Source organism: Ornithorhynchus anatinus, chromosome 1 (genome assembly GCF_004115215.2).
Source record: "Ornithorhynchus anatinus isolate Pmale09 chromosome 1, mOrnAna1.pri.v4, whole genome shotgun sequence".
Lineage (NCBI taxonomy): Eukaryota > Metazoa > Chordata > Mammalia > Monotremata > Ornithorhynchidae > Ornithorhynchus > Ornithorhynchus anatinus.
In genome coordinates, this window is record NC_041728.1 from 124,096,395 (window position 1) to 124,119,666 (window position 23,272).

Genomic DNA, 23,272 nt, shown 5'->3' on the forward strand with positions numbered 1-23,272 from the left:
CTAATCCCTCTTTCACCACTTGTCAGCTGTGTGACCTTGGGCAAGTCACTTAACTTCTCTGTGCCTCAGTTACCTCACCTGTAAAATGGGGATTAAGACTGTGAGCCCCATGTGGAACAACCTAATTACCTTGTATCCAGCCCAGCGCTTAGAACAGTGTTTGGCACATAGTAAGCGCTTAACAAATACCAATACTGCTGTATTTCCTCCAGCAGTCCCCTTTTGAGGCCAATCCTTTTTTTGTGGTGATATTAGGCTTTGGCATCCTGAAAATATTTTAGGTTTTGCTTTGTTGGGAAAATAGGTCTTCATTATGATGAGATGCAGAAATGACATGAGCGTGACATGGAAAAGTATGAAGGAGAACTTTTGAAAGCCCAACATATTGACTTCAAGAGGCAGCCAGGAGTAACCCAGGTGCCAGCTCTTCAGTTACAAATGTTTGAACTACCAAAGGGAGAATTTTAATTAGTTTTAATATCCACCACCAAAGCCCCCTCAATCACACTCACTACCAACTAATGAAGTAATCAGACATATTGGGGTGGAAAAGCATCTTGGCATAACAGCAACTGAGAAGCCTTCCCCTTATTTCCCAGAATCCCTTTTGGCCTATGTGCCCACAGATCTTTCTTAACGTGGTGGTAATTCACAGAAAGTAGACCAAAAGGGAAAAAACATAAAATAAGGCAAACCTTATTTGTAACAGGATGAGAAAGTGCAAAGTTTCCTGTTATGTGTGTGCGAGACAGCTGTAGATAAGTGGAGAGCCTCGAACAGGAAATCCGCTCAACTTCTGCAATGTGACCTGGCTGAAACTTAGGACTGCATTTAGACTGGAGTGTCAACGGCATGACACAGTGCTGCCCCGACCATGGGAGACACAGTAGAAAAAAGTTCAGAAGAACCCTTAGCTCCCTTTGATGATGAGAGTTCCGGGGAAAGCGGGGATCTGGTTGAAATCTCGAATGGTGACAAGGTGAAATTTGATGATACGGGACTCTCGTTAATTCTTCAGAAGGGTCTGGAGAACCTCAGGGTGGAGAATTCTCTCACAGATGTCGTCCTGTGTGTGGACATCAAGGAATTCGCCTGCCACCGGGTGGTGCTTGCTGCCGCCAGCAACTATTTCAGGTACTGTAGTACTCGGAACCTTCTAGACTGTAAGCTCCTTGTGGGCAGGGAATGTGCCTATCAACTCTGTTATTCTTTACTTTCCCCAGTGCTTCGTACAGTACTCTGCACCCGGTAAGCACTCAATAAATACCACTGATATCAGGCTGCCATCTTTTTGAATGAGAAATTCTAGTTGGTGCCTGAACCAGATTCTAAATGGTAGGATACTGTTTCTGTAGTCCTGAAATCTGCCTGTAATAGATGCAAACTAAGAAGTGAACTGATTTTCAGAAAACGGTATTGAAAAGCAATATTTTAATTATGCATTTATGTGAAACTCTCTAATGTTAATTTTCTCCCTTGTAACAGAAGAAGGGTGAGAGCCACTGAAACTATTTACTTTTTTTTCTGGGATTACCTCTATGGTTGAAGTGATATTTATTTCATCATAAGAGGGTATTACAAAAATGTAAGGCCAATCTCTAGTGGAATGATTGTAAAGAAGAAATATTTGTTTTAAAGGGGAGAATCTCAAAGAAACTTGAGGTGAAACCAGAGGGTATTTATATATCTCACAGAACTTTCACACTGCTTTTGTTCCTGTCCTCCTGCCTGAGTAGAATCAATACAATAAGGCCTGTGAAACATAGTAACAATCACAGCTCTGATTTACAGGGTTGGGGAATTTTGGAATTGAATAGATGGGTGAGAGAAAAATGAAAATGGAAGCAATCTGTTGAGCTTTCTTGATGTCATAGAAGAGTGCCATCAAAGTATCAGTACTCCTTTTGTATTTTTAAAATTTGCTGTTTTTAGAGGCAAAAGGGTTACTATAAATAAAGGTTTCATCGAGATTCACAGATGGATCCATGAAGAGTTCAATTAGCCCTGTTATTTGCTGTCTTTCTGCCGAAGACATATTTTGACTAAGAAAGTATAATAACAGATTTTTAATATAAATCATGGATTATATAAATGAAGCCAAATTCTTAGAGGAAAAGAATTGGATTTGCATCTAGAACACATTTTGGATTCCCGTGGAAAGGTAGTGACTGGATGTACTGAGTATTTGTTAGTTCTGGGCCACTGTTCACTCCAGAATGGTGTTCTTTATAAAGCCATATTTCCTTTTTAGCATTTTGGTGCTGAATGCCTGAAAAATCCAAAGCTTAACATTTACCAACAACATTTTCTGAGATTGAGAACAGTTGAAACCTATGAAATGAATTCCCCAGGTTTGGGACCTGATCTACAGAACAGTAGTATCTTAGAGGACAAATGCTAAGAAAGAGATCAAGAAAGTGCTTGTATGTGCATATCTGAATTGTACACCAACTCCCAGAAGCAGCATGGCTTAGTGGATAGAGCACAGGCTTGGGAGTCAGAAGGTCATAGTTTCTAATCCCGGCTCTGCAACTTATCTTCTGTGTGACCTTAGGTAAGTCACTTCATTTCTCTAGGCCTCAGTTACCTCATCTGTAAAATGGGGATTGAGACTGTGAGCTCCATGTGGGACAGGGACTGTGTCCAACCCAATTTGCTTGTATCCACCCCAGAGCTTAGTACAGTGCCTGGCACATAGTAAGCTCTTAAATACTACTATTATTAAAAGGTAGTTCCTTCTCTCCAGAACAGTTGTTTTTCAGAAATAACTTTGGACATGTGGTTCACTTTCATTCTCTAATGTGGGGAATGCTCTACTGGAAATATAATGTCTTTAGCTCCCATTGTCTGCTAACTCATGGAAGGCTGTGTAGGTTCCACATTTAAGACTTTTCTGTTCACTTGAGCTCCAGATATGATTCCCGGGGTGGGTTTTTTCTTCTGAAAGGACATGTTAAAATGGCGTACCAGAACTCTTGGCCTTGGCACCTGTGCAGTTGTGCATCAGTAGTTCGTTTTGGACTACAGCATTCAGTGGAACCTGTGACATAGAGATTTCCCCTAAGCCCTTGAGCTTGACCAGGTGTACTAAAGGGGAAGACTAGAGGCACCCTTCCTTAGGCAGAAAAAGGCAATTCTTCCCTGTCGTTTTCAAGAGGGAGTTATGCCTGAGGTGGAGGAAGATGGAAGACTTGTTACAATAAATACCTAGGTCCTCATTTTCTTTTAATGAGCACCTACTGTGTATAGAGTGTTATATTAAGTTCTTAGGGGAGGACAATACCATCCCTTTCCTTCACTGAGTGTAACCTGAAGCAGCATGGCAAAGTGGATAGAGCACAGGCCTGTGAGTCAGAATGGCCTGGGTTCTAATCCCAGCTCTGCCACCTGTCTGCTCTGCAATCCTGAGCCTTAACTTCTCTGGGCCTCAGTTATCTGACCTGTAAAATGGGAATTGACACTGTGAGTCCCGTGTGGAACATGGACTGTGAACAGTACCTGGCACAAAATAAGTGCTTAACAAATACCATAAAAAACGGTTTCCTGGAGGACGTAAGAAGTTGAAAGGGTTTTGAAGAAGAAAAGAGCTGCGATCTGGTAGATTTGGGTGATAGACATGATTTTTGTAACACGGTGAGCCGCATCTTCCCACAATTCCCTCTGGTCATGGTGATCTTGTAGGGCAGCGGGAGGCTGATGGCCACATAGCGGTCGTAGGATATTACCATAAGTGAGGATTAGGGAGGAATTGGAAGGGCCAGGATGAGGGGGGAGAAGGAGAACTTTGGCCATCTTGAGGTGAGGTCTGGGAGAGCTAGTGCTCTGGACCCTGGCTAGACACAGAGCCCAGGGAGGGATCGGTGAGAATCCCTGAAGGCTCAAAGCCCAGCAGACAGAACCTCAGAGGAGTGAATCTCCTTCCCCTGAGGAGGAGAAGAACATGAGACCCCAAATGCCTACAGGGAAGTTCAGAGGGTCCCAGAGGAGAAGGAGTAGAACCAAAGGAAAGTGATTTGAACTGGATTTGTTTTTATTGTTATTTTGTTAGGAAATGATTAAATATTGTTGAGACCTCAGATTGAGTGTCTGTGGTAGAGGTTGGGGAAGCAGCACCTAGGCCGACGTGTCATTATTTTTAGGACTTTGAAGAGCGCTCGACACTTTCAGCAGACCTGCACTCTAGCAACTACTAAGCCCCTTTCACTGATTGGATAAATTCACCAAACTTCTATGGCTTTTCCCCATCAGTATGACCTGTTGAGTTTTCACCTGTGTATTCTAATTTCCACATGTGTATTCTTAGCCATCATTTAGTACTGTGCTCTGCACGCAAGAAACGCTTAATAAATACAATCACTATTACTACTTGAGTTGGAGGTGAAGCTGGCTTGTTGAAGATTTCCCCAACACCACTGTCAGACCTGGGAAAAAGTACAGTCCCATAGACCTATTCTAGAATGCTATCTTGAGGATGTAATAATAATAATAATAATTATAGATATTTGTTCAATGCTTACTATATACCAAACACTGTACTAAGTGCTGGTGTAAGTGCAAGATAATCAGGTCCCAAATGGGGCTTAGGGCCTAAGTAGGAGGGAGGACAGGTATTGAACCCCTCCCCCCGCAATTTGATCAGGATACAGAAATTAGTTTCATAATACACTTTCAATTTAACTTCTTCCAGTTTGGCAGTCTAAAAGCATTATTTTACATCTTTTTGTTATTATTATTATTAATAATAATAATCTTTGTTAAGCACTTATTATGTACCAGGCATTGTACTAAGCAGCATGGCTTAGTGGAAAGAGCACAGACTTGGGAGTCAGAGGTTGTGGTTCTAGTCCTGGCTCCACCACTTATCAGATGTGTGACTTTGGGCAAAACACTTAACTTTTCTGTGCCTCAGTTACCTCATCTGTAAAAGGGGATTAAGACTCTGAGTCCTATGTGGGACAACCTGATTACCTTGTACCTCCTCCATTTCTTAGAACAGTTCTTGGCACAGAGTAAGTGCTTAACAAATACCATCATTATTATTAGTATTAGTATTACTAAACTCTGGGGTGGATATAAGCAAATTGGGGTGGACACAGTCCCTGTCCCTCATAGAGCTCACAGTCTTAATCCCCATTTTTCAGATAATAATAATAATAATGGTATTTGTTAAGCACTTACTATGTGCCAGGCACTCTATTAAGCTCTAGGTAACTGCAGCAAAGAGAAGTGAAGTGACTTATCCAAGACCATGCAGCAGACAAGTGGCAGAGCTGCAACTGGAACCCATGACCTTCTGACTCCCAGGCCCGTGCTCTATCCATTACACCATGTTGCTTTTCCATGGGTGAAACAGTCACCCAGAAACTGCTGTATGTGGATGACCATATTCTGAGTCACATACACAAATGATTATGAATCATTTCATGGAACTATTTCAGCACTATAGACTCTGTATGTAAAGCAAACTCCCAACATACGTGGCCTCAGCTTGGGCCTGAACGCCTGCACTGGGGTAGGATTCATTATGATGGGAAAGAAATTAAGCCAACCAGGTTGTTCAATTTAGTACCTTGTTCTGCATATAATAAGCACTCAGTACCATTGATTGACTGATTCAGTCATGTATTGTGTTGCCATAGAGATTGGAGGAAGTGATCAATTTTATTTGATTTCAGGCAAAAATCATGCTGCCTTGAGAAGCAGCTTGACTTAGTGGAAGGAGCAGGGGCTCACGAGTCACAGGTCATGGGTTCTAATCCCGGATCCGCCACTTCTCAGCTGTGTGACTTCGGGCAAGTCACTTAATTTCTCTGCACCTCAGTTACTTCATCTGTAAAAGGGGGATTAATAATAACGTTGGTATTTGTTAAGCAGGGAAGCAGCGTGGCTCAGTGGAAAGAGCCTGGGCTTTGGAGTCAGAGGTCATGGGTTCGACTCCCGGCTCTGCCACTTGTCAGCTGTGTGACTGTGAGCAAGTCACTTAACTTCTCTGTGCCTCAGTGACCTCATCTGTAAAATGGGGATTAACTATGAGCCTCATGTGGGATGACCTGATTACCCTGTATCTCCCCCAGTGCTTAGAACAGTGCTCTGCACGTAGTAAGCACTTAACAAATACCAATATTATTATTATTATTAAGCACTTACTATGTGCAGTGCATTGTTCTAAGCACTGGGGTAGGTACAGGGTAATCAGGTTTTTCCACGTGAGGCTCACAGTTAATCCCCATTTTATAAATGAGGTAACTGAGGCACAGAGAAGTTAAATGACTTGCCCACAGTCACACAGCTGACAAGGGGCAAATCCAGGATTCAAACCCATGACCTCTGAATCTCAAGCCCATACTCTTTCCACTGAGCCATGCTGCTTCTCTAACTGTGAGCCCCACTTGGGTCAACCTGATTACCTTGTATTTACCCCAGCACTGAGAACAGTGCTTGGCACATAGTAAGTGCTTAACAAATACCATCATTATTATTATTAGCAGTATTATAAAGTATCTGACAGATTTACTCCCAGAATGACCTCAAACTGTTCCTACTTTGTGAATGTTCTTTAACATCATCCAGACTCGTATGCTAGTTGTGGGCAGGGAATGCTTCTACCAACTCTGCTATACTGTACTCTCCCAAGTACTTAGTACAGTGTTCTGCACACAGTAAACACTCAATAAATACCATTAATCGAAAGAGGAACTTTTAATGACTTTTGTGGAGGGTCTGAGGGAGTTTGTCAAATCTAGAAACTGATGATATTCTTCTAAGCTTTGGGTACAACTTACTGACAATAAACTTTTACATTCATTTATCATGCACAACACTCTGAAATTTTCTGTGATTTGCCAGTGAAATTTACAAGCTCTAACTAGGCTGTCTTTTAGTGTAATTAATGGTGGAGACTTTACTGATTTCCTTGTAATGTTAACCACCCAGATTACTCCCAACAATTATTGGAAATTAACATTAAGTCAACTTCAATTCACCTGCTGGTTTAGAAAGTGTCAGTTAGGTATGTATTCTCTGAAAAATGACTGGGCAATTTTGTTCCAGCTATTATCTCGCCAGCTCTTTGCACTTTTTCTTATAACCTAGGAGAGAGGACAAGCACAATAGAAACAGAAATGAGAGGAACTCAGAGAAAAGCTTTGATCAGATAAATTTTTTTGTATGTTTCTGTGGTGTCTTAAAAATTAATTCCTCAGCAGAAGAGCATTGTTAATATTTATTTTCATTCCAGAATAATAATAATTGTGGTATTTGTTAAGTGCTTACTATGTGCCCAACACTGTTTTAAGCATCGGGGTAGATACAAGATAATTGGGTTGGACACAGTCCCTGCCTCACAAAGAACTCACAGTCTTAATCCCCACTTTAGAGATGAGGGAGATGAGGGACAGAGAAATTAAGGGACTACCCCAGCTTCACATAGCAGACAGGTGGTAGAGTCAGAATTAGACCGAGGTCCTTCGGATTCCCAGGTCCTGCTCTTTCCATTAGACCATGCTGCTTCCCCCAGTTCATTCTCAGCACACAGTAAGCACTCAAAAATTACAACTGATTGCTCTGACTCACCTGTTTTTGAGCCCAGTTCATGAGGTATCTGAGCAGGTAATTGAATTGCCTTTGGCCTAAACAGATGAATATAAGTTCACATGTCAGAACCGGGACTAAATGTTCCGGTGACTATAACAGGATGGCGTTACTCTTCCTATTCCTACTCCTGCCTGGTTGGAGTATTACCTCTCTGCCATCCCCTGCCCTCTCCTTTTCTGAAGAGGTTCAGCCCCTGGGCCTGACAAAGGGCTAATAGGATGGACACTGATGACACTTACAGATATTGGGTGCACTTTGGCGGAACCGAAAGTAACAGATGTATATTACATTATGTGTGCTATGCAGGTTATAGAAAGTAATCGATCATTCAATCAATTGTATTTACTGAGCACTCATCATGTGCAGGGCACTCTACTAAGCACTTGGAAGAGTATGACACAACAATAAAACAGATACATTCTCCACCCACAGCAAGCTTAGAGTCTAGAGGGGGAGACAGACATTGATTTAAATAAATAAATGACACATATGTAGATAAGTGCTGTGGGGCTAGACGAATAAAGGGAGCAAGTCAGGGCAATGCAGAAGAGAGTGGGAGAAGAGGAAAGGAGGGCTTAGTCAGGGAAGACCTCTTGGAGGAGATGTGCCTTCAATAAGGCTTTGAAGGTGGGGAGAATAATTGTCTATTGGATAGGAGGAGAGAGGGCATTCCAGGCCAGATGCAGAAAGTGGGCCAAAGGTCGGTCGCAGGATTGACGAGATCTAGTACAGATAGTAATAATAATAATAATTATTATGGTATTTGTTAAGCGCTTACTATATGCCAAGCACTGTTCATTCATTCATTCATTCAATAGTATTTATTGAGCGCTTACTATGTGCAAGGCACTGTACTAAGCGCTTGGAATGAACAAGTAAGCAACAGATAGAGACAGTCCCTGCCATTTGACGGGCTTACAGTCTAATCGGGGGAGACAGACAGACAAGAACAATGGCAATAAATAGAGTCAAGGGGAAGAACATCTCGTAAAAACAATGGCAACTAAATAGAATCAAGGCGATGTACAATTCTTTAACAAAATAAATAGGGTAATGGAAATATATACAGTTGAGTGCTGTGGTAGATACAAGGTGATCAGGTTGTCCCACATGGGGCTCGCAGTCAGATGAGGTAACTGAGGCACAGAGAAGTTAAGTGGCTTCCCCATGGTCACACAGCAGAGAAGTAGCAGAACCAGGATTGGCAGATTGGCTTTGGAGGAGCAAAGTGTGCAGGCTGTAATTGCATCATTATCATAATGATACTTGTCATATTTGTTAAGCACTTAGTATGTGCCAAGCACTGTACCAAGCTCTGGGGGTGAGAGACGATAAGCAAGTAGGACAGAGACCTTGTCCCACATGGGCTCCACAGTCTAAAGAAGTTGGCGGATGGGTATTAAATCCCCATTTTACAAACGAGGAAAGTGAAAAACTGAACACTTAAGATATTTGCCAAAACTGGCATGTGGTGAAACAGGGATTTAAACTCTGTTATCTAAATTCCCAGGCTTTTGCTGTTTCTGCTGGGACAGGTTGCATCTAGGGTGTTTCTGTTTAGGGGCTCCTGATCCTCCAGAGCCATTGCGTTCTCCTCCTAGGCCTCTGGACACAGAAATGCCCCTTCTAAGTTTACCGTTCTCTAGACGAGCTTACAGTTTAGAGTTGTAGGTAGGGAATGTGTCTGTTATATTGTGCTTTCACAAGCACTTAGTATTGTGCTCTGCACACAGTAAGTCCTCAATAAATATGACTGACTGACTGTCTGAGTGGCAGGACTTCAATCCATCAAGGGTATTTATTGAGCACTTACTGTGAGCACTGTACCAAGGCATTGGGAGAATACAGTACAGTGGAGTTGGTAGGTAAGATCTCAGCCCACAAGGACCTTCCAGTCTCCAGGGAAAGACAGATATTAAAATAAAATCCAGATGGGGAAATTGTAGAGTCTAAAGATGAGTACATAAGTGCTGTAGAGTACATTTTGAAGCATTTAAAGCGTACACAGCCAAATACAGAGTCATCACAAAGGTGAGGGAAGATAAGGGAAATGAAGGGCTTAGTCTGGGAAGATATCTTGGAAAAGATGTGATTTTCAGGAGCGGTTTGAGTGATGAACTATCAGACACGAAGGGAGAAGGAGTTCTAGGCCCGAGGCAGGATGCGGGCCAGGGGTTGGCAACAAGATAAAATGAAATTGAGGTATGGTGAGTAAGTTGGTGTTAGATGAGTGGAGTTTGTGGATTGAATTGCAGTAAGAGATCAGCAGGTTAGGTAGGAGAGAGAGAGATGATTGAATGCCAAGGAGATGAGGTGGAGAGAGGCTGGGCATTTACAAGTAAAAAAAAAAATCATTTGTAAAGGCACCCAGTGCCGTATCAGTCCTAAGCAAGAGAACAGACCAACTGAAAAGTGGATTAATCAGTCAATCAGACAATAATATTTCTTGAGTGCTTATTCTGTACAGAGCACTTTACTAAGTGCTTGGGAGTGTACACACAATAGACTTGGTAGATCCAATTCCTGCTCTCAAGGATCTTACAATAGAGTGTGGGAGACAGACACTAATATACATTACATTGTTGGGAAACAGTGGAGTTTCAAGATATCTATCTACATACCTTTCTCTATATTTATTTATATCTATTTATTTATCTATCTATATCTGTGCTAGAGTGAGGAAGAGCAGATTGAGTAAACTCACTGAGGGCTGGGAATGTGTCTATCTACTCCTTTATATTGTACTCTCAATCAATCAATCAATGTTATTGAGCACTTACTCTGTGCAGAGTCCTGAACTAAGATCTCGGGAGATACTGTCCCCTCCCACAGTGGGTTTACAGTCTAGATGGGGAAAAAGACATTAATATAAATAAATTAATTACAGATATGTGCATAAGTGCCGTGTGGCTGGGAGGGGGCAATGAATAAGGTGAGCAAGTCAGGGTGATGCAGAAGGGAGTGGAAGAAAAGAAAAAGGGAGCTTAGTCAAGAAAGGCCTCTTGAAAGAGATGTGCCTTCAATAAAGCTTTGAAGGAGTGAGAGTAACTGTCCAATAAGAGAGAGGGTGTTTCAGGCCAGAGGCACAACATGAGCAATAGATTGGTGGTGAGATAGACAAGATTGAGGTACAATGAGTAGGTTGGCATTAGAGGATAAATGTGTATGTGCTGGATTGTAGTAGGAGAGTAGCAAGATGAGGTAGGAGGGGGCAAGGTGATTGAGTGCTGTAAAGCCGATGGTAAAGAGTTTCTGTTTGATGCAACAGTGTATGGACAACCACTGGATATTCTTGAGGAGTGGGAAAACATGGCCTGAATGTTTTTGTAGAAAAACGATCTGGGCAGCAGAGTGAAGTATGCACTGGAGTGGGGAGAGAGAGCCATGGAGATCAGCAAGGAGGCTGATATAGTAATCAAGGTGGGATTGGATAAATGCTTGGATTAACTCTCTCAAGTGCTCTGCAGACAGTAAGCACTCAATAAATACCACTGATTGATTGATTGAGTAACCAGGTGCTTAGATGACATGAAAATTCCAGAATAGGAGGAGAAATAGGGAATGGTGAGGGGGGTAAAAGATGAATGAGGGAAGACTTCCTCTAGGAGATGTGATTTTATAAGGGTTTTGAAGTTGAGGAAACCAGTAGCAACCAGATGTGAAAGAAGTGCTGAATAGTTACCCCAGCTATAGTTGTGCCACTCTGCCAAATTCCATGCTTGCCTTTGTGGCTGCATCTTTGTTGTGACCCTGCATAAATTCTGCCAGTGGGTGCAGGTCAGAAATCTTGAAATAGAGGAACTGATGAGACTCTAGGAATTGAAGCAGCGAATTGCTTTAAAATCATCTTTCTTTATGGGGAGATAGCATGGCCTGATGGAAAGAGCAAAAAACCAGGTGTCAAGGAAACTGGGTTTTATATCAGCCCTACTGCTGTCCTGCTGTTTAATCCAGGGCAAATCACTTAACCTCTCAGTGCTTCAGTGTTCTCAACTGTTAAATGAAGATGACAACTGTTCTTTTTCCCCACAATCTAAAGGTTGCATCTGAGCTGATTGTTTGGTATTCCAGCACTTAGCACACTTAGTAAATGGTTTATAAAATACATATGTTTGTGAAAAGTGTGAAATTGACTGGTAGCTTTCACCAAGTAACACTAATTTGAAATAAAATCTACAGGGTGAGATACACACCCACAAACCCCCACACACATACAAGCACACACAAGCACACAGCTAGTTCTCCTATTACTGTGTTCTTGAAAGGTTCATCGAAGCCCTCACTGTGTCCAATGCCGAACACGCAGCATTCGCCGTTTCTCTGACAATATGTCACACTGTATTCAGACAGACTTGCTCTTTTGGAAGAATATTTTCTAATTCTGCTTTATGCATTAGCCAGAACATATCCTGAAAGACATATGGTCGGTTAGAACTTAGTATGCACTTGCACGTATGTGTGTGTGTGTATAATAATGATGTATTTGTTAAGCGCTTACTATGTGATAACACTGTTCTAATCACTGGGGTAGATACAAGCTAATCAGGTTGTCCCATGTGGGCCTCACAGCCTTCATCCCCATTTGGCAGATGAGATAACTGAGGCACAGAGAAGTCAAGTGACTTGTCCCAAGTCACATAGCTGATCAGTGGTGGAGCTGGGATTAGAACCCCCTACCTCTGACTTCCAAGTCCATGTTCTTTCCACTAAGCCACACCGCATGTCTGTGTGACCTTCATATGATGATAATAATAATAGGAATGATAACAGTATTTAAGTGCATGATATATGCCAAGCACTGTACTAAACACTAGGGTAGATTCAGTATACTGGCTCCAACAAAGTCCCTTTCCCACATGAGGCTCGCTCCCTAAGTAGGATGCAGAAGGGTATTAAATTCCCATTTTACAGATTTGGAAATTGAGGCACAGAGAAGTTAAGTGACTCGCCCAAGGTCACGCGTCAGGAAATAGGTAAAAAGGCCAACATCACTCAGGTTAGACTGGAAGAAAGAGTATGGCAGGACCATATTTATTGTGTGCTAATTCTCTGTAGAACACTGTATTAAGTTCTTAAGCATTCGGGAGAGCACAATAGTGTTACAGAGTTTAAGGATCTGTTCGTAAATGTCACTGGAAGGTGAGGGACTTGATTGCCCAAGTGCTTAGATGAGAAATGGAGGCAGGATGAGAGATTGGAAAGAATCCGGGCTTGGGAGTCAGAGGAAGTGGGTTCTAATTCTGGATCTGCCACTTGTCTGCTGTATGGACTTGGGCAAGCCACTTCACTTTTCTGTGCCTCAGTTGCCCCATCTGTAAAATGGCAATGAAGACGGTTCTTTTTCCCTCTTATATTGTGAGCCCCACAATCTAAAGGCTGCATCTGAGCCGATTGTTTGGTATCCCAGCACTTACCACAATGCTTTGGTTACCTTGTATCTACCCCGGTGCTTAGAACAGTGCTTGGCATATAGTAAGGGCTTAACAAATACCATTATTTTTATTATTATTAATTACCAATCAATGGTATTTTTTGAGGGCTTACTGTGAGCAGAGCACTGTACTAAGCACTTGGGTGAGTATGATCCAACAGAGTTGGTGGGCGTGTTCTTGGCCCACAAGTAGTTTACAGGGACAAAAGTGGGGGACAAAAATCCAGACAAATGAGGGCACTGGAACTTGAGTGCTTGGTTTTTGCTTTAATAGTCAGAGGTAAGAATGGCTTTGGCTAAAGAATGCTTTCCACTACCTTGCTGGGAAATAGCAATTGGCCTAGTGGAAAGAGCATGGGACTGGGAGTCAGAGGACCTGGATTTGAATCCCCGCTCTGCCACTTACCTGTTGTGTGACTTTGGGCAAGTCACTTAACTTCTCTGTGCCTCAGTTCCCTCATCTGCAAATTGGGGATTCCACCCCTGTTCTCCCTCCTAACTTTACCTTGACCACCATGATGATCTTGTATCTACACCAGTGTTTAGTACAATGCTTGTCCCATAGTAAGTGCTTAACAAATGCTACATTAATTATTCCTTATAGTACTTATCCCAACCTATCCCTCATGGAGCTGCCAGGATGATTTTCACTTTCCAGTGCAAAAAGAAAGTGGAATATCAAAGACTGGATGAAAAATTCTTTGTTTGATTCACAGTTGTGGGTTTGTTTTTTTCAGGGCCATGTTTTGTAATGATTTAAAGGAGAAGTATGAAAAGAAAATCATAATCAAAGGAGTGGATGCCGAAGCGATGCAAATTCTTCTAGACTACACATACACAAGCAAAGTGCTGATCACAAAACAAAATGTTCAGAAGGTCCTGGAAGCTGCCAGCCTCTTTCAGGTTAGTGAACAAGTAACTGCAACAGGCTGCAAATACAAAAATAAAGTCTTAGTCTTACCAGAGAACTTGCTGGGGCTAGTTCCATAGCAGAATCCAGGCCAGCACAGAATTCTTTATTAGCATGACAAATCCAAGGTCTTTCCCTTCGAACATGTGCTCACTGGAAGGCCAGATTATTATTATTGTCCTGCAGAAGGCCAGACTGATTGTTATCATATTTGGGACCTGGGGATTGCATTTGTTAAAAAAAAAAAAGGAAATCAAAGGAAAATGTACCCAGGTGTAAGTTTTAAAAACCAAAAACTCAGGCTTCGTACCTTCAGAGTTTTACAATAAGTTCTGATGTGGTTAGAGACCACTGTTTATGTCAGGGTGACCTATGCTTTTGAACTTCCAACTTGAAAATGAGCATGCCCCTATAGGACTGGACCTTGAAAGAAATGGAGTTGTGTTTAAAAGAAGTCCTTTCAGAGGAACAATCAGAATTCTGTCCCAAAAGAAGGCATGGCCCCAACATTAGTCATCCTAGTCCTTTTCATTCATTCATTCATTCATTCATTCATCCATCCCTCCATCCATCCATCCACCCACTCACTCACTCACTCACTCACTCACTCACTCACTCACTCACTCACTCACTCAATCATATATATTGAGCTCTTCCTGTGTGCAGAGCACTGTACTAAATGCTTGGGAAAGTACAGTACTACAATAAACAGTGCCATTCCCTGACCACAATGAGCTTACAGTCTAGAATGGGGAAGACAGATTTCAAGTCTGCTTCTGACTAATAATGCTCAGTGACATCATTCATTCATTCATTCAATAGTATTTATTGAGTGTTTACTATGTGCAGAGCACTGTATTAAGAGCTTGGAATGTACAATTCAGCAACAGATAGAGACAATCCCTGTCCAACGACATCCCTAAGACTTCCCTCTCTAGCATGAGTTTCCTTTATTTGAACAGAAGAAATATTTCAGATGGTGAGTAGACATCTAGGCTAGGAAAGGTAGCGAAAGAGCTTGCCTCGTTATCACCAAAGAGCTCTTCACTATCTCCAAAATCCCTAAATTGAGAAATCTTACTCCTGTTCTACTGATGCTGAACATATAATGGTCCTTTAAAGATGCTACTGGCAGTTAATCAATCAATTAATCAATCGTATTAATTGATTCTTTCAATTGTACATATTGAGCACTTCCTGTTTGCAAAACACGGTACTAGACATTTGGAAGAGTACAATATAAAATAAACAGACACACTTGCTGCTATAAGTCTATGGGGGAGGTAGACATTAATATAAATACATAAATTATGGATATGTACATATGTGCTGTGGAGGTGGGAGAGAGGATGAATAAAGGGAGCAAATCAAGGTGAAAGGAATGGAAGAAAAGGAAAAGACGGCTTTGTCTAGGAAGGCCCCTTGGAGGAGATATGCCTTCAAAAAAGCTATGAAGGCTTTGTAGAGGCCTACCTTCTCCTCTATCTGTTTCTCTTCTACCTCCTCCTTCTCCCTTTTTCTTCTTCCTTCTCCTTTTCCCCTTCTTCCTTTCCCATGGTGTAGTGGATAGAGCGTGGGCTGGGAGTCAGAAGGTTATAGGTTCTAATCCCAGCTCTGCCACTTGTCTGCTATCTGATCTTAGGCAAGTCACTTCACTTCTCTGGTCCTCAGTTACCTCATCTGTAAATTGGGGATTGAGACTGTGAGCCCCACATAGGACAAGAACTATGTCCAACCCGATTTGCTTGCATCCACCCCAGGGCTTAGTACGGTGCCTGGCACATAGTAAGCACTTAACAAATGCCGTTATTATTATTATAAACAGGGGAGAGTCACTGAATGTTGGACATGAGGAGGGAGGGCATTCCAGGACAGGGCAGGAGGTGGGTTGGCAGTGAGATAGATGAGATTGAGGTACAGTGAGAAGGTTAGCATTAGAGGAATGAAGTGTGCAGGCTTGGTTGTAAAAAGAGAGTAGTAAGATGAGATAGAGGGGTGATTGTGTGCTTTAAAGCCGATGGTAAGGAGTTTCTGTTTAATGCAGAGGTGGATGGGCAAGCCCTGGAGTTTCTTGAGGAGTGGAGAATCATGGCCCTAACTTTTCTGTATTTTCAGAAAATGCACTCTCATATTCATGCACGCTGTGCATACCACACATCTAAACCCACATATATGTAGTGTAATACTAATAATTGTGGTATTTATTAAGCACTTTCTGTGTGACAAGTACTGTGTTAAGTGTTGGGGTAGATGCAAGATAATCAGATCAGACACAGTCTGACCCACATAGGCCTCACAGTTTAAGGGGGAGGGAGAACAGGTATTTAATCCTCATTATACAGATGAGGACACCGAGGCAAAGAGAAATGTAGTGAAATGTCCAAGGTCATATGGCCAGCAAGCAGCAAAGTTGGAATTAAAATCCAGGTCTACTGATTTCCAGACCCCTGCTCTTTCTACTAGACCACCCTGCCTCTCTTACTCATGTAAGAGATTACAAGGGGAGAAAGGATGAAAAGAATTAATACAAATGAAGGCAGAAAAAATGGCAGGGGTAAAGAATTTGGTAAGTGAGATAGAGGAAAGATGGAAAAGTGATTATTGGATGGAGTAAAGTGGATGGTTGGGAGAGATGTGTTTCATAGAAAAAGCAGCAATCGGTATGAGTTGGGTATCTCAGATTCAGTTTCTTTTCCATATTTCATCACCATACAATCTTTAACAGGCATTAAACTAATGCCACAAATTAGTGTAAAAGAGTAATTAGATCATGGTATTAATTGTTGATTTTTTTATAGCATTTGTTAAACACTTACTAAGTTCCGGGCACTGAGCTAAGCACTAGGTAGTTACAAGCTAATCAGGTTGGACAAAGTCCCTGCCCCACATAGGGCTCACAGTCTTAATCCCATTTTACAAATGTGGTAACTGAGGCACAGAAAAGTGAAGTGACTTGCCCAAGGTCACCCAGCAGTCAGGATTAGAACCTAAGTCCTTCTGACTCCCAGGCCCGTGATCTATCCACTACACCATGGTGTTTCTCTGACTAAATGACAATTATTACAACGCTGACCTTTATTCAAAAAACCTGTCTGATTTTAGGGGCTGAAAATAAACTAGTTTTCCTCCAAGATGGGCAGCACTGTGCTGTAGCAAGCTGGCTTTGTTGATTGGGGATTCTTGGGTAGGGCAACTAGCCCAGTTCTCCAGTCTGCTAGCATTTCAGAAAATCATATCCATCGAGCTAGTCCATCCCAGGCAGGACCAAAGTACAATTTTATTATTAAATGGAACTGTTCCCCAACATGGCATCAGCTTAATTTGTTAAAGACAAATGACCCAAACTGATGAAAAATCCAGTAAGTTTCATAACTATAGGAATAGGGAGTGGGGCTATTCTCTGATCAGAAGAACTCTCACTAGTGTACATTGAACATTGTGTTGAGCAGGCCCTGGACATTTCAATCTCCCCCAAATAGCGACTTTAAATGTACACTGAAAGCAAACCCCCAAAATACGTCCATGTGGTTAGGATTTAGAAGGAAATCAGGGAACATTTTAAGGTTCTTTCCGTGAAATAGGCTTGGTAAATTTTACCTCATGTAAGCCATCCCAGGTGTCTGTAGTAATAATTTGCTCAGTCTGTTCCCAGATGGAATCTGATACTAGACCTATTCAGGAATATTTATTCTCTTCTGGAGAGAGAGTGTGTGGCTGTAACTGGATATTTTATCATAAGTGTTAAAAGCAGATTTGAAAAAGCAAATAGAACGATCATGCTATTTCAAGTTTATTTTACTTTGTTCTTGCTATTTCTACTTATCACATGATTGCCAAGTGAAAAAAAAAAGACTTCCCACAAATACAGTGGAAATTACAAATACGGTGAAACAGAAATCTGGCCACTTTAGGAAGAATGGAAACTGGGCCAGAAGCAGGGCCAGAAAAAGTGGGAGGACAGAGAGACATGAGGAGAAAAGTAAAAGTGGAGATGAGGAAAAGAAAAGGAAACAGGAATAAGACAAGAAAAAGTTGGAGGGCATGGGAGAAAGGGATAGAGAATGGGGGAGGGAGAAAAAAGGGAGAAAGGAGAGATAAGGAGGAGGAATTGGGAGAAATGGAGAGAGAGAGAGAGAGAGAGAGAGAAAGAGAGAAGGGAGGAAAGAGGAAGGAAGTCTGAAAGCTCCTTTAGGGCAGGGCTCAAGTATACCAATTCTATTGTATTGTACTATCCCAAGTTCTAAATAGTGCTCTGCATACACTAAGCACTTTTTTTATAGTATTTGTTAAGCACTTATTATGTGCCAGGCAATCAGGATGGACAGAGTCTCAATAAATATCATTCATTAATTTATTGATCGATTGATTGAAAAGGAGAGGAGCGTAGGGATAAAGATAGAGGGGCAACGTCATTTTCTCCTTTGGTACTGCGGCTGATTCCCTTGCTTCCATTTCTACTTGGGTAATGGTGGTGGTGGTGACAGCCCACCTGACTAATAATAATAATAATAATGATAATGATTTATTAAGTGCTTACTATGTGCCAGGCACTGTGTTAAGTAATTGAGGTAGATAGATATAAGTCCCTGACCCAAATACAGATGAGGTAACTGAGGCACAGAGAAGTGAAGTCACTTGCCCAAGTTCACGCAGGAGACAAGTGGTGGAGCTGGGATTAGAACCCAAGTCCTTCTGACTCTCAGGCCCGTGCTCTATCCACTAGACGACACTGCTTCTTTAAAACAGCCATGCCTACCTTCAGGCCTAGGAGTGAATGGGAGTTTCCGACATCGGTCAGTCAGATTGATAGGTTCTGTACTAAGTGTTTGGGAAGGCATAACAGTAGCAAGTACAAACTTTTTTTCTCCCCTCAAGCTGACAATCTAATGGAACAGACAAAAAACTAGAAGCTTGGAGGAAGAACAAGTTTAAGCAGGAAGCAATACAAACACAACAGGGTGAGATAGATAAAAAATAAGTCAATGTACAGCTAAATATAGAAATTAAGAAATACAAAAGTCTATGTGTGCTTAGGCTACGTTTAAGCAATCAAGAAATGGTACTTATTGTGTTCTGACTATGTGCAGAGCACTGTACTAAGAGCCGAGACGAGTACAGTACAGCAGAGTTGGTAAACATGTCCCCACCTACAACAAACTTTCAGTCTAGATATTGAAGTAAATAGGTCCAAGGGTGGGTTTTGTCTGAACAATATGGGGTATTGTGAATTCACTGGGAAGGACTTCCTGGAAAAAGTGATATTTTATGAGAGCTTTAAAGATGGGGAACACTATGGTCTGGTATATTTTGGAGAGATTGTAATGGCTGTAATCGTGTAGTACTAATTGTGCTGGAAACTTCTATCAATCAATTAATGTTTTTTATTGAGCACTTTCAGTTATCAGAACACTGTACTAAGTGTTTGGTACAATACAATAACATAGAGTTGTTAGACATGATCCCTGCCCTCTAGTAGCTTTCAATTTAGCGGTGAGCTTACAATCTGAAGCAGAGTGACCTAATTGAAAGAGCCCAGGTCTAGGAGCTAGAGGACCTGGGTTCCAATGCCGGCTTTGCCACGTCTGCTGTGTGATCTTGGACAAATCAAGTCATTTCTCTGTGTCTCAGTTTCCTCACCTGCAAAATAGGGGTTCAATCCTTGTTCTTCCTCCTACTTAGGTTGTGAGCCCTGTGTGTGACCTAATTATTTTTCATCTAGAGCAGTGTTTGACTCATAGTAAGTGCTTAACAAGTACCACACATTTTTGTTATCCTTATTCCTTGGTGAGACAGACTTTAAAATAAATTACAGATGGGGGAAGCAGCAGACTATAAGGATATGCATGTAAGTGCCGGGTGGAGGGCTGCGGTGGTGTTAATATCAAAGTGCTCAAGGGGTACAGACCCAAGTACAGCAGAGGGAGAGAAAATAGGGTGGGGGAAATGAGAAGTCATCTGAGGAAGGCTTTCTGGAAAAGATACAATTTTAATATTGTTTAAAGGTGGGGAGATTGGTAGTCTTTTGAATGTGAAGGGGGAGGGAATTCCATTCCACAGGGAAGATTTGAGCAACGGGTTGTTTAGGAAGGAGAGGAGGTCAAAGTTCATTAAGTAGGTTGGCATTATAGGTGTGAAGTGTTTGGGCTGGGTTGTAGTGGGAGATGTCAGATTAGGTTTGAGAGGAAGAGCTGATAGGGTGTCTTCAAGCGAATGGTAAGGAGCTTCTATTTGATATGGCAATGTATAGGCAGCCATTAGAGGATTTTGAGAAGTGTAGACACATGCACAGAATGATCCTTTTAGAAAGATGACTGAGACAGAAGAGTGAAGTCAGGACTGAGGAGGGAAGAGAGTGGAGGGAGGAAGGTCAACGAGGAAGCAGAAGCAGTGGTTGAGGAGGGATAAGATAAATTTTGGACCAGTGTGATAGCAGTTAGGCTGAAGAGGAAGGGGCAGGTTCTGGTGATGTGAAGTCAGAAACAATAGAATGTGGGGACAGACTGAATAGGCAAATTGAATGAGATATGAGTTAAGGGCAATGTCCAGGTTACTGGATTATGAGACAGGAAGGACGGTACTGTTGCCTTCAGTGATAGGGAAGTTGGGTGGAGGGGAGAGTTTGGGTAGGAAGGTGAAGCATTCCATAGTCCCCAGGAAGGGTCAGTTTGGCTTCAGAGACAATGGTGACGATAGTTGGAATTTACTTATTTACATTAACATCTGTCTCCCCCTCTAGACTGTAAACTCTTTGTGGGCAGGGAATGTATCTGTTTATTGTTATATTATACTCTCCCAAGAACTTAGTACAGTGCTCTGCATACAGTAAGTGCTCAATAAATTGACTCATTGCTTTCACTCAAGTGGAGAGAATGGGCAGCCATCTAGTTCTCTTTTTTCTTCCTCTTTAGTGGCAATAACAGTTATTGATTGCTTGTAGTTGACATTGTTTAGAGGTCTCTCTCACCCTGATGGCCAAATATGAAAAACCAATGACTCCTAGTTTATTGGCATTGTGGAGCCATAAAGTGCATGGCCCTCCTCCCTGATGCAGACTTCTAGTTATTATATTTCTGAAGGTACTTTTAAAGGGCAGGAATGCTGCTTCCTTGATGTAGCATGATATTAGGTTTTTCCCTAGGTAATTCTGGGAATAATAATAATAATAATGTTGGTATTTGTTAAGTGCTTACTATGTGCAGAGCACTGTTCTAAGCGCTGGGGTAGATGCAGGGTAATCAGGTTGTCCCATGTGAGGCTCACAGTTAATCCCCATTTTACAGATGAGGTAACTGAGGCACAGAGAAGTTAAGTGACTTGCCCACAGTCACACAGCTGATATGGGGCAGAGCTGGGATAAGGAAAATAAAGGAAAACCCATCAACACCTAATGCCAATTCTAAAATGCATTTTAATTGCAGTGTCATTGAAAATGGGTCAGTTTGGGTGAGGATAAGAGACACCTAAGCAGCATAGCTTGCGTCACTAGGGGAAATGTGATAGTTATTCATTCATTCATTCATTCAATAGTATTTATTGAGTGCTTACTATGTGCAGAGCACTGTACTAAGAGCTTGGAATGTACAAATCAGCAACAGATAGAGACAATCCCTGCCCTTTGACGGGCTTAGTCTAATCGGGGGAGACAGACAGACAAGAACAATGGCAATAAATAGAGTCAAGGGGAAGAACATCTCATTAAAACAATGGCAAATAAATAGAATCAGGGTGATGTACATCTCATTAAACAAAATGAATAGGGTGATGAAGATATATACAGTTGAGTGGACGAGTACAGTGCTGAGGGGATGGGATGGGAGGGGGGAGGAGCAGAGGGAAAGGGGGGAGAAGAGGGCTTAGCTGTGGAGAGGTGAAGGGGGGTAGAGAGAGCAGAGGGAAAAGGGGGGAGCTCAGTCTGGGAAGGCTTCTTGGAGGAGGTGAGCTTTAAACACATAGCCCTAGAAATGTGTGTGGTGGACAAATGGAAGACCAAGGACCTTTCCTTGGTTCATTTTTAAAGTCCTCTGGAACTTATCTGAGAGCAGGGCTTCTGTAAACTCCAAAGGGAACTCAGGACAGCCTCACAGGGCATGAAGCAAACAGAAAAACGAGTCCTCTGCCTGCTTGAGGATCAGAATAGCACCAGCTGCCTTTTCACTCTAAGATGCGCTGTCAGCAAGATTGTTGCTTTAATTCTTCTCCCCATTCACTTCTTCACCCACTCTTGCAAAATATCCATTCAACCAGAAGTCTAGCTGCCTTTTTTTTTTTCCACAGAAGAAAAGGGAGTGATAGAGAGGCACTTTGATATCAACCAATCGGTCATTCAATTATATTTATTGAGTGCTTACTGTGTGCAGAGCACTGTACTAAGTATTTGGGAGAGTACAATATAACAGAGACGGTAGAGACATTTCCTGCCCACAAGGAGCTTAAGTCTAGAGGAAGAGATAGACATTAATATAACTAAATGATAGATATGTACATAAGTGTTCTGGGCCTGAGGGAGGGGTGAATGTGAGAACCCAAGTCCAAGGATGACTCAGAAGTGAGTGGGAGAGGAGGAAGCAAGGGCTTAGACAGATATAGAAACAAAGAGCAGTGTTCATCTTTTGTACTGTCATTGGACTCTTTCTAAGTAAAAGTGCATTAAATAGTAGCCAATCCTGGTTTCTTCAGTAAAGGCTGCCCTGTCTCAGTCATTCATTCATTCAGTCAGTCATATTTATTGAATGCTTACCGTGTACAGAGCACTGTACTAAGTACATGGGAGAGTACAATACAATAACAGTCATAATAGCAATAACAGTAGTCGTAATAGCAATAGTATTTATAGTAGTAATAAGGTTTATTAAGCACTTTGTAAAGAGCACTGCACTAAGTGGTGGGAAAGAGAGTACCCAGGTGGGACTCAGACATGGTCCCTGCCCCTCTGGGGACTGCCATCCCAGGGATGATAATGAACAGCTTCAATATGTGAACCCTGAATAAAATTTCCAAGTCCGGTGGAATGACCGATCCTTTTGACCCCAATTATTCACTTCATGTCTGATAAAGACGGAGCCACTGGTTAGACGTTCTGCTTGCTCGCAAGCATGAAGGGCTGGAGCAACAAGTAAGACCTGAACGTTAGGCTGGCTAAGCAGGCAGTCAAGCGAAGGCCAGAGCACTGTCCTGAGATTTTCCCTTGGGAGTAAAGCAGTGCACCCAGAAGGGCCTTAGAGACAGGATCAGAGGGCAGTTGACATGGTTGCTTGTCGTAGATAAAAATTGCCTTACAAATGCCAGAGGGAGGATTAAGAAGACAACAGTCTAAGGACTGAAAGGCAATTTGCAGGATT

General features: G+C 42.0%; 1 protein-coding gene across 1 annotated transcript in view; it reads left to right on the plus strand.

Annotated features, from left to right (window-relative positions):
- Positions 1 to 842: 842 nt before the first annotated feature.
- KLHL6 (kelch like family member 6) overlaps positions 843 to 23,272 on the plus strand; it is a 51,303-nt gene continuing 28,873 nt past the window's right edge. Inside the window, exons 1-2 of the mRNA XM_029069774.2 lie at positions 843 to 1,134; positions 13,762 to 13,927. Coding sequence (XP_028925607.1) covers positions 875 to 1,134; positions 13,762 to 13,927 — 426 coding nt within the window. The 5' untranslated portion in view covers positions 843 to 874. The remainder of the gene's footprint in view (positions 1,135 to 13,761; positions 13,928 to 23,272) is intronic.